This window comes from Cydia fagiglandana, chromosome 13, assembly GCF_963556715.1.
Source record: "Cydia fagiglandana chromosome 13, ilCydFagi1.1, whole genome shotgun sequence".
Classification (NCBI taxonomy): Eukaryota; Metazoa; Arthropoda; class Insecta; order Lepidoptera; family Tortricidae; genus Cydia; species Cydia fagiglandana.
The window spans coordinates 9,782,153-9,797,660 of NC_085944.1; the positions used below are offsets into that span (position 1 = coordinate 9,782,153).

Consider the following 15,508-nt stretch of genomic DNA (forward strand, 5'->3'; position numbering starts at 1 on the left):
TAATGATCATTCATTTTATCCTAGTCGTATCAATAGCTTCTCGCTGAGCTGAGCCCGCCTCACCAGCTAGGCCATTATTCGCTCCAGAACATAGTTTCATTGTAACACATCAATAAGAAGACGTTTCCATATTCCAGAGCACCGGCGGTTGTCGTTCAGCTCACGGCGCAGGCGGCGCGGTGACGGTCGCGAGCGCAGGCGCGGCGGGCTCGTGCGCGGCGCGCATGGCGAGCGCGGGCGCGCAGTACCGCGGGGCGCAGCAGTGGGCCGCCGCGTACCCGCAGCCCTGCCGGTACCCGCCGCCGCAGCCCCAGCCCTACGCACAGCAGCAGCCTTATACGCCGCACCAGGTGAGCCCATCTTATTTTTAACCTACTTCAATTTCAAGAAGGAGTTCTGTATTCGGTTACTTATAGCATTTTTTTATGTAGGTATGTTCAGGTTCACGATTATTTCGAGACCCGCGGTCCGATCCGATTTGAGTGATTATTCTAAAGCGTACTCTTCCTCTTCCTCCTACTGAGCAACGGCACTGAACGATCGAGATGCTGTGTTGCTCCCAACACAGCATTTATGATAATAGTTCCAGGTGTGCTAACCTCACTTGAGGGGCTGGGAAGTTTATGCCAATCAGATCGACTTTTAAGTTAGTCACGAGACATGAGATTCTTGAAAATTCATGCCATGACCTGTCTTACATCATTAATTTTCATTCTCAGTTACCTATAATTTTCACGCGGGCAATCTGAAACCTATAGATTAAAGGATCAACGCTTTATTGAAAATTTCTTGCGTTAATACTACCATGAAATAATTGCTACAACATTTTAACTGCCTATACATATAGAATCGTCCCTATCGATTTTAGGTAACAATAAATTGCTACGTCAATAGATCCCCTTAGTTCGACAGCCATTCGTCGATTCGTCAATTAATCACAGGTTCAAACAAGGAGCGAGGTCAGTAATATCAGCTCGTTCTACTCGTAAATTACACATTCTTTCAATTTAAATACTTGTACTTACCGAATGTGGGTAGAATAGAAGCACAGTACAATATTGCAGACCTTTAAAAAGATTATATGTATATGAAACTATAGAATACGTTAAACTCATAAAACATGGGAACTAATACTGGACTTTGACAGAACCACTTTTTCTGACTCTGTAAATGATCCACATTGTCATATGGTAGTATTTGATTAAAAGATATTTACTTAAATTATTCTTATTTTTCAAGGAAAATTAATGTTATACTAAGTAATTATGGTCACCCTATGACTTTTGACATACGCTGTATGGAAAGCGACAAGACGTCACATTGAGTAGGGTCACCAAATTGTATGCAAAAATTTTTTTCCTACTTGTCATCTGGAAAATAATTATCATTATTGGTGATAAACAATAATTAACAACATCATTAGGCTCATCTTTGGATTCTGTATGATGTCTGGCTCTCTTGCTCCACGACCCCGAAATCACCCTATATGTAAATTATTACATTTAGGTATATTAAATTTCTAATTAAATGATGTTTTTTAAGTGCAAAGTTCACTAAATAGTAAAGTTTCTTCATGAGATCAGGATGTTGTAAATAATCAATAATATCAAATCAATAATTCCGTGAAATTATATTAGGTACTTATATAAAATTCACGTTTTCATTTCCGCGAGATGATACTTAATTTGTTTTGTACCGAAAAAATTGCATTTGACAATAACAATCAATACCTACTTGTAAATTGGTCATAGGTCATTGCGCCACAACTTATGAACATGTCTGCCGTTAGAAAGGCCAAGCAATAAGAAGGTATAGAGGGAAAAGCTAGGAACAGATTTTTTGACTCCGTAACTTTGGACTAGTTAGGACTAGATATCGAAAAACTTGACTGGATAAAACTTGTAACTAATTTTATCAGCTTTCGGTTTGTCTCAGTAGTCATGTCGCTAAGACGCAAATTTTCCAAGATATCAATGAAAAACCGAAAAATTCGACCTTCTTACTCTACCTCCCAGCACCGGGGCTACAGCCGGGGACTTTTGATATGTTCACCTCCTAACTAGTCCAAACAAAGTTACGGAGTCAAAAATTCTGTTCCTAGCATTTCCCTCTACAACGTTTTTTGAGCATTCATTTCCTGACCTAAGATGTAAGTAGGTAGTTTTATATCATTTCAACTTCAAAGCGCTACTATACACTACTAGCTCTATCCGCGGCATCATTTACGGCGTCTAATGAGAGCACTTTATGAGCGCTAGAGCCTATTTTACGGCACGTAGAGTGATTACAGCGTTTCACTTTAAGTATACATAACACTTTTTAGGTATCGTTCGGATTTAGACTGCACCAGCGTTACTGCTTTGAAGCAATGCACTTTGCAATACCTAATGTGGTGCAGCATTGCTGCAAGAACGTCATTCTAGCAGCAGTGCAGTCTGCAGTACTGCAGTGCAGCGTTGCTGCAGCAAATATTAAAGCTAATGTCGATGTCCTGGATTGATACTATTTGACAGCAATGCGGTCGGCTGTCGCACTGCTGTCGCTGAATGATGATTTCAGTATGGCGGTTTGTTTACATAATTAGCAAGTTCCATAGAATAACACTTTAACTCTATGCAGTCTGAATCCGAATGTTACCTTATTTATTACGAGTAAAACACATTGACGGTTCAGCAATATAGTTTCTTGCAATGAAGTATACCTATAATAAAGCTTAATATGTAAAATGTACTTAATTTATAATCGGAAAAACCCTCTACCAAGTTTACACTTTTTATTACCATTTTGTTAAATTTATTTGAAATTAGAGAATTACTTATTACCTCCATGTGTTGTTTAAACTTCAACTGAATACAGACAAACTCAATCAGATGTATGCTGAGCGTATATATGTGCATTGAGCTTTAGCTTGGGGCTTGGGTAAGTTAGCTGCCGTCTGCAATGTAAGTTTGGAAACTGCATTTACCTGAAGATATAAACCAAATAATAAGGCAGTGCCTTATTATTTGGTTGTGCCTTATTACTATTAATAACAATTACCATTCAGCTAAGAATAGCAAAACTACAAGAAAAAGAATAAGAATTCACAAACGAAGGCATCGTTGCGTTGCTTTTAATCAGCAAGAGAACTTCAGACAGTAAGCAATTCTAAATATACAACAGTATATCCCTTTAAAGCCGTTTCTATTTTCGAATCTGCAACTTGTATTTCAAACATAAGAAGTAGAAATTCTTTTTGATCCAGGCGCTAAAGCGGAGAGCGTCGACTGGCGGTGAAATATCCACTCTTCAAAAGGCCTTTTCGCTGTAGATAGATCCTGGATTGCCGCTTATAAAGCCGCTTAAGAACTGCAACTGCAAACGAAACTTTACGAGCGGAAAGTGCCTGACGTGGTTTCCTGTTTTGGGGAAGGAAAACAGTATAATATCTGAAACATTAATAAATCTATTTTACCCGCTACCCGCTAATTGTATATTTTCCGTACCTAAATCAAATGCGAGTTGTAAACTAATTCGGACCAATAAGTACTATATGTATACCAATATAATAAATATTAACTACCTAAATAGGAAATCGTGAAAAGAGACTCGTACGTATTCTGGTAAGGATGATAAAATGTTATAGGCGTACTATTTAGCTGTTATGTGTGCTGTTGGTCGATTGCAGTGCCTGGCCGTGGCTCCACTCCGTGGGTTCTAATTGCTCATCAAGCACCAGCTAATCGAAAGCTTGAGCAAACCAGTGTAAATAAACTTTGCTTTCTTGTTGAACTTGACATCACTGTTATGATGGTTTTCATGAGCGTTAAAATCGGCAAGCATGAGGAATCCTCGACCAGCATCGGCCTGGATAATTAACCGAGAAGTTGGCGCGTCGACAGCACTCCATCAATTTCTGCGCCCCGACCGCTCTTGCTCGTTATGCATTACATAAACAATATTACGTGATTAATGCTTTTCTCGACCGCAAGCAGTGCCACCGGATCATGATTTGCATGAAACTAATTAATGTACAAGTTTGATACTAACACAGTGCAAATAAAGCGAAGCGCCGTGAGTAGTTGCGGCTTTGTGAGCAAGCCCGCTCGATAAATCAAATGTGAACTGGTTTAAGACAGCTTAAAGAGACCTTTTTCATTATTGTGATGCTTAGAAATTGTCGCTGTGATCCTGGCGATATATAATACTTAAGAAAACTTACTTTTACATTCTTTTTCACCTGTTTTAGACGTAATTTTCCATAATTCCGTAGTATTGTGCCTTTTTTCGTGGTCTATAAGTAAATAACCTATTTAACAAACAAATTAATGCCTTTTTATGCCCATAACCATAGAAAGATCAATATTTTCTAAAAAGTTTAAGGTGTCCAGGATGTGAAATTTTGAACTAATACAGACCTGTAACGGTTTTTTTACAAATCTTATAGATTTTTATTTAGGTATAAACCACAACGCAGTAATCTCCTAGAAAAGATTGTACGATACTGGTAGTTCACTAACAAAATCTATCTTAAAAATATATTATGCACAAAGAACACTCGAATAGCCGACGGGCTCATAACATTATCCGTGATCATAAAGTCTGACCTGAAATTTATTTGACAAAATAAGATTAGATTGAAAATGTGTTTGTTGCATAAACAAAATTTAAGAGGCGAGTGCCGAGCGTTGGAGAACGAAGCGACGAGACAACAAGCGATATTGCCCTCCTTTATACGAACTGAAGTGCCGTTGGCAACGCCAGCCAATAAACCACAATGTTCACCTCCTAAATGCACTTAGCAACTAATCCCCACTGGGCCTGAGATGAACTCGTACTTGGAAACATAAATATTGGAGCAATAGCTCAACAAATTAAACTTCTCACTTAAATTTAAGTGGTTTAAACTATTAAGTAAATTTGCTTAGTCGATGTTTACAGAGTTAAATTAAAATGCTTCAAGGAATTGTTGGATTGCTATTTAAACGTTTGTTGGGAACAGTTTTTGATGAACACATTTTTTTTTGTAGTGCTGGTATATTTTTATGACGTATCCGTTTGCCAAAAATAATGCCAAAAGTTGCGTATTTTAGTATCGTCACCTTTTTGTGATTTTAATCGTACACCTTGTCGTATTCGGGTGCATGTTCAATGGTTTGACTATAGCTATCGGGTTTGGATAATACGGCTTGTGTAGCTGGGTGGTGGCACGGAGGGTTCACGCGCGAGGCGCCGCCAACACAAACCAGATGTCGCCGAGCGTGCCCTCCGAGTCTCCGCCAACAGTCTACCACCTATCTATCGCTCCACCCCCCACAAGAATCTCGTAAAAGGAATTTCTTTGCGTTCGCGCCCTTATCGCTTTTTGAAATAAAATGTAGCGGGCCGCGTCGTACGTGTTTTATTACAACGCCTCTCCTTCGGGATTTATCTCATGGTCGCCTTCGATGCTGAACTCTTTTTTTACTCGCGATTCTGTAAAGAATTCCGCTTATGCGATCTGTTTGCTCCTTACGTTGTTTTTTATTCGCCGTGTAATTCCGAGACACTAGACGCTGAGATTGTATACGTTGCCGCTATCGCTGAGAAACATTTATAACGTGGATACTAAAAGTGTTTCCGCACGTAGGAAGAGAAGTAAACTAGACTTTTATATCGTCTTTTTACAGTTTTTTTAAGTACACTATATTTACACTTTACCTGTAGATATAGTCACAGCATAAATAATATTACTAAGTCTGAAGACTCACTCTCTAACAAAACGCGTCTGTTACGATCAGCACAGAGGCCGCTAGGTGGCGACAGCGCCACGCGCGGCTTATGGCAAACCCCAAAATTGGGGCCGAACGGATGCACTTTTAGCTACCTCTAGCAAAGCGACGAAATCGCGGAGTGAGACACGCCTGATATAGTGTAGTTCATATTTTATAGGAAGTTGTAACTTTAATATCGCCGACAGCGATGTGACTAAATACCTAATGCATAAATCATGGGTTAGATCGATATAGCAAATAGCCCCTACGCAAGTTTCCTTTCACATAAAGCTAATTAATAATGAATGAACATAAATCGTCCAGTTCCGTTTTTACCCGATATAGCGCGTCCGAATCGGGCGAGTGTCCTGTAGTTCCGTGAGTGCCGGTGCCCCGTGGAATATCAAATAGGGCTTCGCTATTATATCGCTAACTTTTGCAACTGTGTAACGACTCACTTGGCACACGAACAATAACCGGCATACTATTAAATGGTACTTAAATAGCTAAATCCAATACACTTTTGTCAATATTTGTAAAAAGTCCTTGTAAATGTATTAATATTCTATTTTCACGCAAGGTTTACTACAAAACGTCTTTAATTTGTAAACATTTCTGTATGAATATTACATATATCCATATTGATTGTTTGTACAATATTTGTAGGGCCGTAGCTGCTAAAATCGAACACCACAACACAACACAATAATAAGTAGATATCTATTTATAAAATAAAATAAACCCGACAGCGATAGGTAGGTAGTTAAACTTTAACCCCCATATTTATAAACCCTTGCCAACTGCAGTTAAAATTTATGTGAGATTACGGATTATCATCACCTTATTACACTTGACAGAGGTTAATAAATAACGCCATTAACATTTAAAGCAATTATTCAACATATAAAATAAATGTTTGAGGAACATAAACAAGTCTTCATAACAAATAATGACAATAACCTGCTAGGTATCAAGATTAAAAATACGACGCCGAGACATTATAGTCTTGTTATGCTTATTATACAGTTTATTTTCTATAAAAGCAAAGTGTATTATGAAAGCAGCAAAGTAACAGCATCTTTATTACCATGTTATAGCTTTCATTAATATATAATGTTTACTCAGTAAACTACAGTTGTGGGCCGAGCCCGCGTCTTCAGCCCTTCGGTTTTAGTAAATAAACAAACCTAAGTTTTAATTGTATACATTCCCGATCTTCTTACTTGAAAGAGATAAAACGTCTGGTAACGTACCAGTGGCGGTGCGTCAAAATTACCAACTAGGTAAGCCGAAGCTAACTTGGCTTTTCTTTTCTCTTCGAACTCAAAGGAAATTGTACAACTGTCTGAAAATTAGACAAGCTGGTGAGATTCGCTCCTTCGTAATCTTCGTATCTACCTATACCTATTATAGTCCTTATATAAGTATGTCACATTTTTCTGACCTTAATTTTGCGGAGAAATTTCACTGACGTGCAAATTAGACGCTTGCGAACTCTTTGAGCGATCCGTAATCTACATAGATTTAAATACTAATTTGGTGAAAAAAATGTGTTACAAAAACGTCATACGATATGTAGGGTGGCACGTGTTCTCAGCAGCGGGGTTCGGCACTTTCGACAAGACTCGAATCAAAATATGGCGTCTCCCGCCGGCTTGATTAATGACGAGAATATGTCAGCTGTCGGCCCTGTCACAATTCCGGAGCTTGTTAGATTCGTCGCGCCCTTCTCGCGGCGAGTCTTAAATAGACCTCGCTTTTTTGGTAAAAAGGGACTAACCATTTTTTGTTTGTTAAGTGCTACTTTATCCCTTGTACGGAACGACCCATGAAATTAATCTTTACTTACCTATAAAAACCTACAATGAGTCTACATTAGCTTTAATAAAGGGGAAAAACAGTGTCATAGTAGTATCTAACTTTGTGTATTACTGCTACGTAACTCGACCCTTGTAGAACGTGAGTAACTTCGCAGTGGTAACGTAAAAAGTATGAATTTAATGAATAAATGGTAAGTAGCCACATATCTTGGGTAAGCGACCGATTGCTTCCGGATGACGGCTATGACACGCATTCATGATATACTTATATAGTTGGCCTATGTAGTATGAAAATAATATAATAGGTCCACAAAAGGACTCATTATTGCCACAATAAGTAAGCGCAAATCGTCAACATCGCTAATACCGTAAACTATGGCGGTTTCTATAGCAACCTGTATATTTCAGGTTTTAACCCTCCTGGCTCCATACTCACATTACATTTAAAGATTATGCTGATGTATTTAAATGTATTCGTTACGAGGAAAATTTTTGTAGATGAAATTACCACATTTATTTCAGGAGTTTTCTTTGAGTCCTTTCTCAATGTCGAGCGGAATCATTACGGCGCCCCCTAATATTTCTAGCAAAATGTTTCATTTTATTCATGATCATGGTCAATCAAATATTCATTGTTCCTTTAAATTTCCGCTGGGTTTGAGGAATGTTGATGATGAATGTTGGATTTGGTATGAGGTTTCCGTCTTACGAAGCTTATTGACTTAGAACGTAGTTTATTTTGGTTGAATGAGCGGTCGCCGCGGCACATGTGCACGACCCCCGAATAGTTCAGGGTGAAAGTATAAATAAACAAGGCTTGCTGATATCTGTCATCCGAAGAATTAGATTTATTTCGGCTCTGGCGGAAGGTGAAGGACCCTAGCCCCTCGTGACGCGACGATACATGCTTCGGCTAATGTTTTGTGAAGAGATAATGCTTACTTTCAGGATATAGTGTGGACCGTCGCATTTGATCTTAATCTGAAGACTCGTTTGTCTTTTTATCAATGCTTCCTTTACTTTTCGAGTTGTTGTTTTATTTTATTGCTACTACATAGATACATATTAGGTACAATGGCCAAATCGTGTATTAAACTTGATAAAGCAAAGCAATAGGCTCAGAAAAGTGAGTAAAGGTTCTTCAAGTACAACACCCGTACGCATTTCCGCAACAAGGCGTCCCATAAGAATTCTAACGTAATTTCTCTCACAATACTTGTCCAATATTGTGGACCGCGATTCGGGTCCATCACACACGGATAAAAAACGGTTTTTGTTTTTTTTGCCGTAAGGGTGGGTGTTTTTTTTTGTTGAATTATGTTAATCCGGGAGTGACGCGGGCCGGGCCGCTACCGATATTTAAATACGCCCGTGCACTGGTAAACGATTTTTTTTGGAAATGCTTGACCCAAAGCCGTGTTCGAGTGGAGCCTCCATTTTACGAGGCGAAAACAGAGGGTGCCCGTATTTTGTCGCTGACAATTTGTTTTGTCGCCCTTAAATACCGATGTTTTTCCTTCTTCTAAATACGCTGCGAACGATAAATTGATGGCCCCTATTAATCTCTTTTAAACACTTTCGTAGATTAACGACCTCTGACCAAATATAAACTTTGTTACTCACAAATTATGTTTAAAATCATGTATTAGTTCATATTAGAATTAAAAAACAAGGTTTTACCCCGAGTTGAGTTTTCAAACCTTCTGTATCATCTCTCCTAGGGGGCTATGATTTAATATAATTACGGAAGCCTCGCAAAGTTTAACAATAGGTCCAAAGCATCAATTAACATTGCGCAATAAGAAATAGAGCGATAGGTGCGGACTTAAGTTAATTATTTCTGCTATTCCATTAGAAGCGAGCTCCCGAATTCTCCTCCCATTATTTCGTATCAATCCAATTATATCCGTTAATTCTGTTAATGTTTGAATGGGATTTCCTATTTGTGCTATCAAAGCGATATTAAGTATACGCCTGCATTTTCGAGCTGGGTCAAACGGAGACTGTCAATACTACATATCGTAACGGTAGAGGAACAGAAGAAGTAATCGACTGTTTTTGGCATAGGCATGGGTATCATGACATTGTGGTAAATTTTTGGAGAACTGGTTGGGTTAAATCTCATGGTTTTACAATAGTAAATGCATTACGAATACATAATGCAATAATAGACAACGTTGAAGTGGACATATTTGGCAATTCGTCTGCAATTCCACAGCATTTGCGATCAAAAAGCAACTGTCAAAAAAGCTGTGCAGTACGGATGGGTAAACTATGATGGTCGTCATTTTCTATCGCACTGTGTTAAAAAGTGACAGTTATTTTATCACGTGGATAAAGATGGATAAAGCCATCCATAATACGCCGGCAGCTTGCGACTGGTTTCTCCACAATACAATAGATAGATAGTATCGAGATGTATGAATTTCAATAGTGAAAATTAATAAAGGTACTATCTTTTTTTGCAAATATTGAACCTAAATATTTGTATATTATACATCGAAACAGACATAGTAACTGCAGATGAATCCGCTGATTGAAATAACGATAAAACAAATGGAGCGCTCAATTTTAATAGATTGAATGGATTTATGTTTCATTCCGTGAGCTTTAGCGTGAATAGCAGATGGATTTTGAATGAATGTTATTACAAAGTGGTTCCCTAAAACCGGAATTTCATCTGCAAACTGTCTATAGTTAATTAAATTGGAAATGTTTCGCCCGCGCGCAGCTGTTGGTCTAACGCGTGCCCGTTTTTTTTACAGTTTGCGCATAGTTTGGCAGCGGTATGAATTGATTTTCAATAGGTACGTTTGAAATGGTACGCTTTCGACGATGTGCAAAATTATCATGCATGATAATATTAGAATCCTTTATTCAATTAGGGTCTTAGGTTAGGATTTTACAATGTGAGTAAAAAAGTAAAATATAAAAACTCTTACAAAACATTACAAAAAATATATAAACACATTATAAAAAACCTAACCTAGCGGGGCAGGGCCCAAGCTGCCGGTGGTCAGGGCCGCAGAGTGAGGAACCAACGTACAGAGCTATGAATACAGGCAAAGTGCCAAAAATATGTATACACGACCTTAATGTACAGGCAGTAAAGTACTGTATACATATTTTTGACACTTTGCCTGTATTCATAGCTCTGTTGTTGACTGTATTATACGCGCGGTGCCCAAACTTACCGCCTTCTGCATCTGACCCTTAATCCAACTACCCAGCGAGAGTCTCTCTAGGTGTTGGTCGAGACTCTTCGCTATGAGACCGTTCGCTGACACGACTATAGGAACAAAGATCGTCGAGTCAACATCCCACATGGCGGTTATCTCGTGAGCTAAGTCTAGGTACTTGCTGGACTTGTCCTTCTCGGCCTTCACGAGATTCTCAATGCATGATAATATTATTATTAAGATAATAAACATACCTTATTGTTAGCGAATTGATTGGTTTATACAGCTACCCAATATTGTGATTGACATAATTTTGGGTTGACTTTTCATTTCATGTTCTTCAAAAGTTACAGCTTACGTCACTACGTCGACTAGATAGCTCAAAGTTACTGTTAACATAACTTTCCCGAATGACGTCAGATAAGTAGGTACCATAATACAAAACGACTTAAAAAGTGGGAATGAAGCGGGCAGCGTGGTGGGCACCATGTGACGTGGCGTTCACGCACGCGCTGCGCTATCGAGCCGCGACCAACTGTTGCGCCGCGGGGGCGGGGGCGCGTGACGTCATGGACGTACGTATGTGTGCGGTAATAACGTAGGTAGAGTTAGACCAAGAAAAGTCTGCAGCGATTTTGATAACCCACGCAGTGCAAGTGCTGTTTATACGTCATAATTTAAAAAAGTTTGACGTTTAAAATAACACACTGCGTGCATGGGCTATCAGAATCGCTGCAGACTTTTCTTGGGCTAACTCTACAATGAGCACGTACCTACTGAAAATTAGTATGTAGGCTTTTTTACGAGGCGGAAATGAAAATGGATACGATCGTGGATTAGATTGTATGTAGTAAACACTTTAAACTTGTTATTGTAATTTTAATTGTCGCTCATGGATGACGTTTTTTTTTTTTTCATTTTGGTTGTGACATGACGAAAATGTCATCAGCGAATCGTCAATTTTAAATAAGTAGGTACGAGGGACGTCTGAAAACTTCTAAGCCTAAGATACAAAAACACAATTTTCAAAGGTAAATCACTGTTTATTTTTCGATATAATCTCCTCCCAAATCAATGCACTTTTTACATTTTTTATATAGTGCTTTTAGCCCATTAAAAAAATATTCTTTATTTTGCCCTTCAAAATGCTCCTCTACGGCCGCCTTCATCTCTTCGTCACTAGTAAATCGCTTTCCCCTCAACTCTTTCTTCAAATTATTGAATAGAAAATAGTCGCTAGGGGCTAGGTCGGGGCTGTACGGTGGGTGGTCGATTTCGTCAAAGCCAACTTCCTTCCAAGCACGCCTCGCAACATGAGCGGTGTGGACGGGTGCGTTGTCTTGCAAAAACAAAATTCCTTTCCTTAGTTTACCTCTCCTTTTTTCAACTATTGCTTGTCGTACCTGTCTTACAAGATCTGCATAATAAAGTGCATTTATTGTGGAACCCTTTTCTAAATAATCGATTAAAAGAATACCATCACAGTCCCAAAACACCGTAGCCATTAACTTAGAGGCCGACTTTTGCACTTTAAATTTCTTCGGCGGCCGTTCCCCCTTCTCAATCCACTGCATTGATTCGGACTTACACTCCGGGTCATACTGTCTGATCCATGTTTCATCGACAGTTACTATTCGGGAACAAACTTCGTCTATATTATCTTCGCACAAGTCTAAAAACGCCTGGGAAGTTTCAACACGACGTTCTTTATCGAAGGCAGTAAGCATTTTCGGCACCCAACGAGCACTAACTTTACTCATGTGCAAATGTTCGTGTAAAATTTCTCCGACTCGTTCTTTACTTATACCTAGGACCTCAGCTATTTGCCAAACCTTAATTCTTCTATCTTCCAATACCAACTTTTTGACTTTGGCTACGTTTTCTTCGGTCACTACCGATATTGGCCGCCCTGAGCGGGGGTCGTCTTCGATGGATTCCCGCCCGAGTTTAAATAAGCGACTCCACTTTTTGACTGTGGCATAAGAAGGCCCAGAAGCACCGTAAATAATAGCCATTTCCTCAAAAATACACTGCGGTGATTTTTCACTTTTTGTAAGGAACTTAATTACAGCACGATGCTCAATTTTCGTAATATTCGCTGGTAATTCACACATTATGTAGTTTCTAGTTGAATATCTCGAAACAGAATAATAAAAATCTGACATATTGTTTTCTTAATAATTTATTTTTAAATGGCCTTTCTAGCGGCCAGTATCATAAACACATATACAACCTCGAAATACCTTAGGCTTATAAGTTTTCAGACGTCCCTCGTAGGTATTTATGTTACAGATGACACAATGACCGGTTGTTTATCCGCTTGTTAACAATATCAAATCTCGTATCTAAATATAGATCCTATTCTGCTTAATATTGCCTTATTTCCCTGTACAACATTATTAAAATTCCGTTTGTGAGCAAGGAAAGCAATCAAGTTCAGTATCATTATTTAAAAGTAAATATCAAGATATTAAATTCACGATGAACAAACGTTCTCTTAACATTTAAATTAGGCATCACCTGCGTTGTTGACGGTACGGAGTACGAAACAAGCAGTATTCAAATAATTCACCGAATCGCTTTGACGTTTATTTCTAGCGGTACCGGTACCGACCTTTCAGAATTTCCATTTTATATTTTTTGTCAAGTGGACTCGCCCGGTGCGATGTTTGCATTTCCCTTTGCAAGCGTACCTTCTCTGATACAAATAAAAATCCATTTATCTCGAGTGCCTTCCCGAAGATATTTCTGTTAATCCAACTTGTATAAAAATGGTTAATCGCATGAAAGTATACAATTTTAACCGATTAAGGGACGTTTTTAACATTATCATTATTTAGCTGGACGAGGGATCTCCACCACGACTAGTCGTGTGCTGCCCCCATCCAAAGATTTTTTGCTTAGTTTTGTTAAGGGTTTTCCTACCATAGTTATACGAGTATCATCATTCATCAATATTACCACGACGTAATTATTCTAAGTAAATATTATATGTATTTCACTCAAATTAGCAATATTAGGTAGTCTACACAACTGTTTTCTTAGAAATGTTAAACAACCTTCAGTGATTTTATGTTAAACAAATTAAAAACCACCGTAAAAATGTCGCCGCACAATATTTATGCCCAAACCCACAGGGACGAGGGAGAAAAACGTCAGAATTTAAATTACCCGCGAACGTACAACGCGGAGCGTACTAAGTATGCAAAATATAGGTAGGTTCTTTGTCAAAAGTTTGAGCGTGTTTTCGACGTGATGATTAGTCGTCAAGAAGCTGGCACCCGCCCCCGACACCTGTCGAACTAAGCCAGACTGATTGGGACCCCCATTTTACTTGCAAATAACACAAATGTCTGCGCCACGGCACACGTGGTCCTCCGTTATTACTCCGCACAAATGCCACTATCTGCAATGCAAACACAATCATTTCGGAAACAATGTCTCATCGGATTGACAGTTCCGTGTCCGGAATGATGCAGGCAACAAAATGTGTTACGACAAAGTGCGAACCACCTCTTAAAAGGAATGGGTCGAAAGATCGTAAACGAAGTAACTCTCGGAGTAACCAGGCTGACCAGGCGTTTAGGTTTTCGTAGTATTTTCACAATTTTACGCGAGGGACGAAATGCTGTCGGTGTACCTATATACATACTATGGGATGGTTATCAAATAAACGTAGAAACTTTTAGGGATGGTTTTTAAAATATTTTTTTTCTGTCCAGCATTTGTTGACATATAGCTGAAATGTATACTTGGTTTTCTATAAAAATGCCTTATAGCGAAATTACCTGATGTACTAATCGCACGAGAAAATTTATCAATCTTCTGTTGGGAGACGGACAGAGTTAGACACTTATGTGATTCAAATTGCTACCAAAGTGATCGACAGTGAGGGCTTAAGAATATAGTTTGAGAAGGAAACTAAATTGATAGATTTTTTTCTTAAACACAAAATTTTGTCAGGACTTTCCAAACTTGTGTACCTATGGCTACCCTACTCGGAACTATCTGACGATAAATCTCGGTTACACTGCGGAGTTTCCGTTAACCAAACCGAGTGGTATTTCTCCGCGTAACAAAACTTAAATCCGACACTGGCCCCGCGGGGCCGCGGCCGTCTGTCGTATTTAATTATGGGACCAAGGACGGAGAGTATTCCATTTAAACGGACACGTACTTCACAGCCGGCTACTTTGTGTTATTGCCGGTTGCAGGTCGATAATAAACGGTTCCATTCTTGTCATGTCGGTCCGTATGATTTTAAACGCCCCTGATTATTTCGTGGACTTAGGCTACAAACCAAAAACTTTGTTACTGGTTGCAGATCACTTGTAATTAAAGTAAGTGTTGAGTATTTTATAAAGCCGTCCTTAACAGACGAACACAGACACTAGACAGTAAGGTGATCGCGAACCCCTCAGTGTTCCGATTTTGCCAAGTTTAAATGGATGGTGTTTAGCAAAAATGTGTCAACCCACATAAATTTTTCAATAAAATGTCAACTGTAAGCGTATTTTTTTTGAGTTGATATCTTATTGCAAAATAAATGTGGGTTGACACATTATTGCGTATCAACATCCAAATATGTATTAATAAAGGTGTATGTTTAGTGGCCTTTCTGTCACTGCTTGACCATAAAATGGTTGACTGATAGTTGAAAATATCATTTGGTATTAAGTTCGCATAACATTGAATGCAGTAAAGTTAATTCAATATGTACACGGGTATACCCGTTCACCTATATGACGTGTTTCACGTTCCAGTAGTTAGTTGTGGT

The 15,508-nt window shown here is 38.8% G+C and overlaps 1 protein-coding gene across 5 annotated transcripts in view; it reads left to right on the top strand.

Annotated features, from left to right (window-relative positions):
- Positions 1–15,508, top strand: part of LOC134670206 (protein alan shepard) — a 220,453-nt gene that overhangs the window by 189,314 nt on the left and 15,631 nt on the right. For all 5 annotated transcript variants that reach the window (XM_063527917.1, XM_063527920.1, XM_063527919.1 and 2 more), the window contains exon 2: positions 138–350. In XM_063527917.1, coding sequence (XP_063383987.1) covers positions 138–350 — 213 coding nt within the window. The remainder of the gene's footprint in view (positions 1–137; positions 351–15,508) is intronic.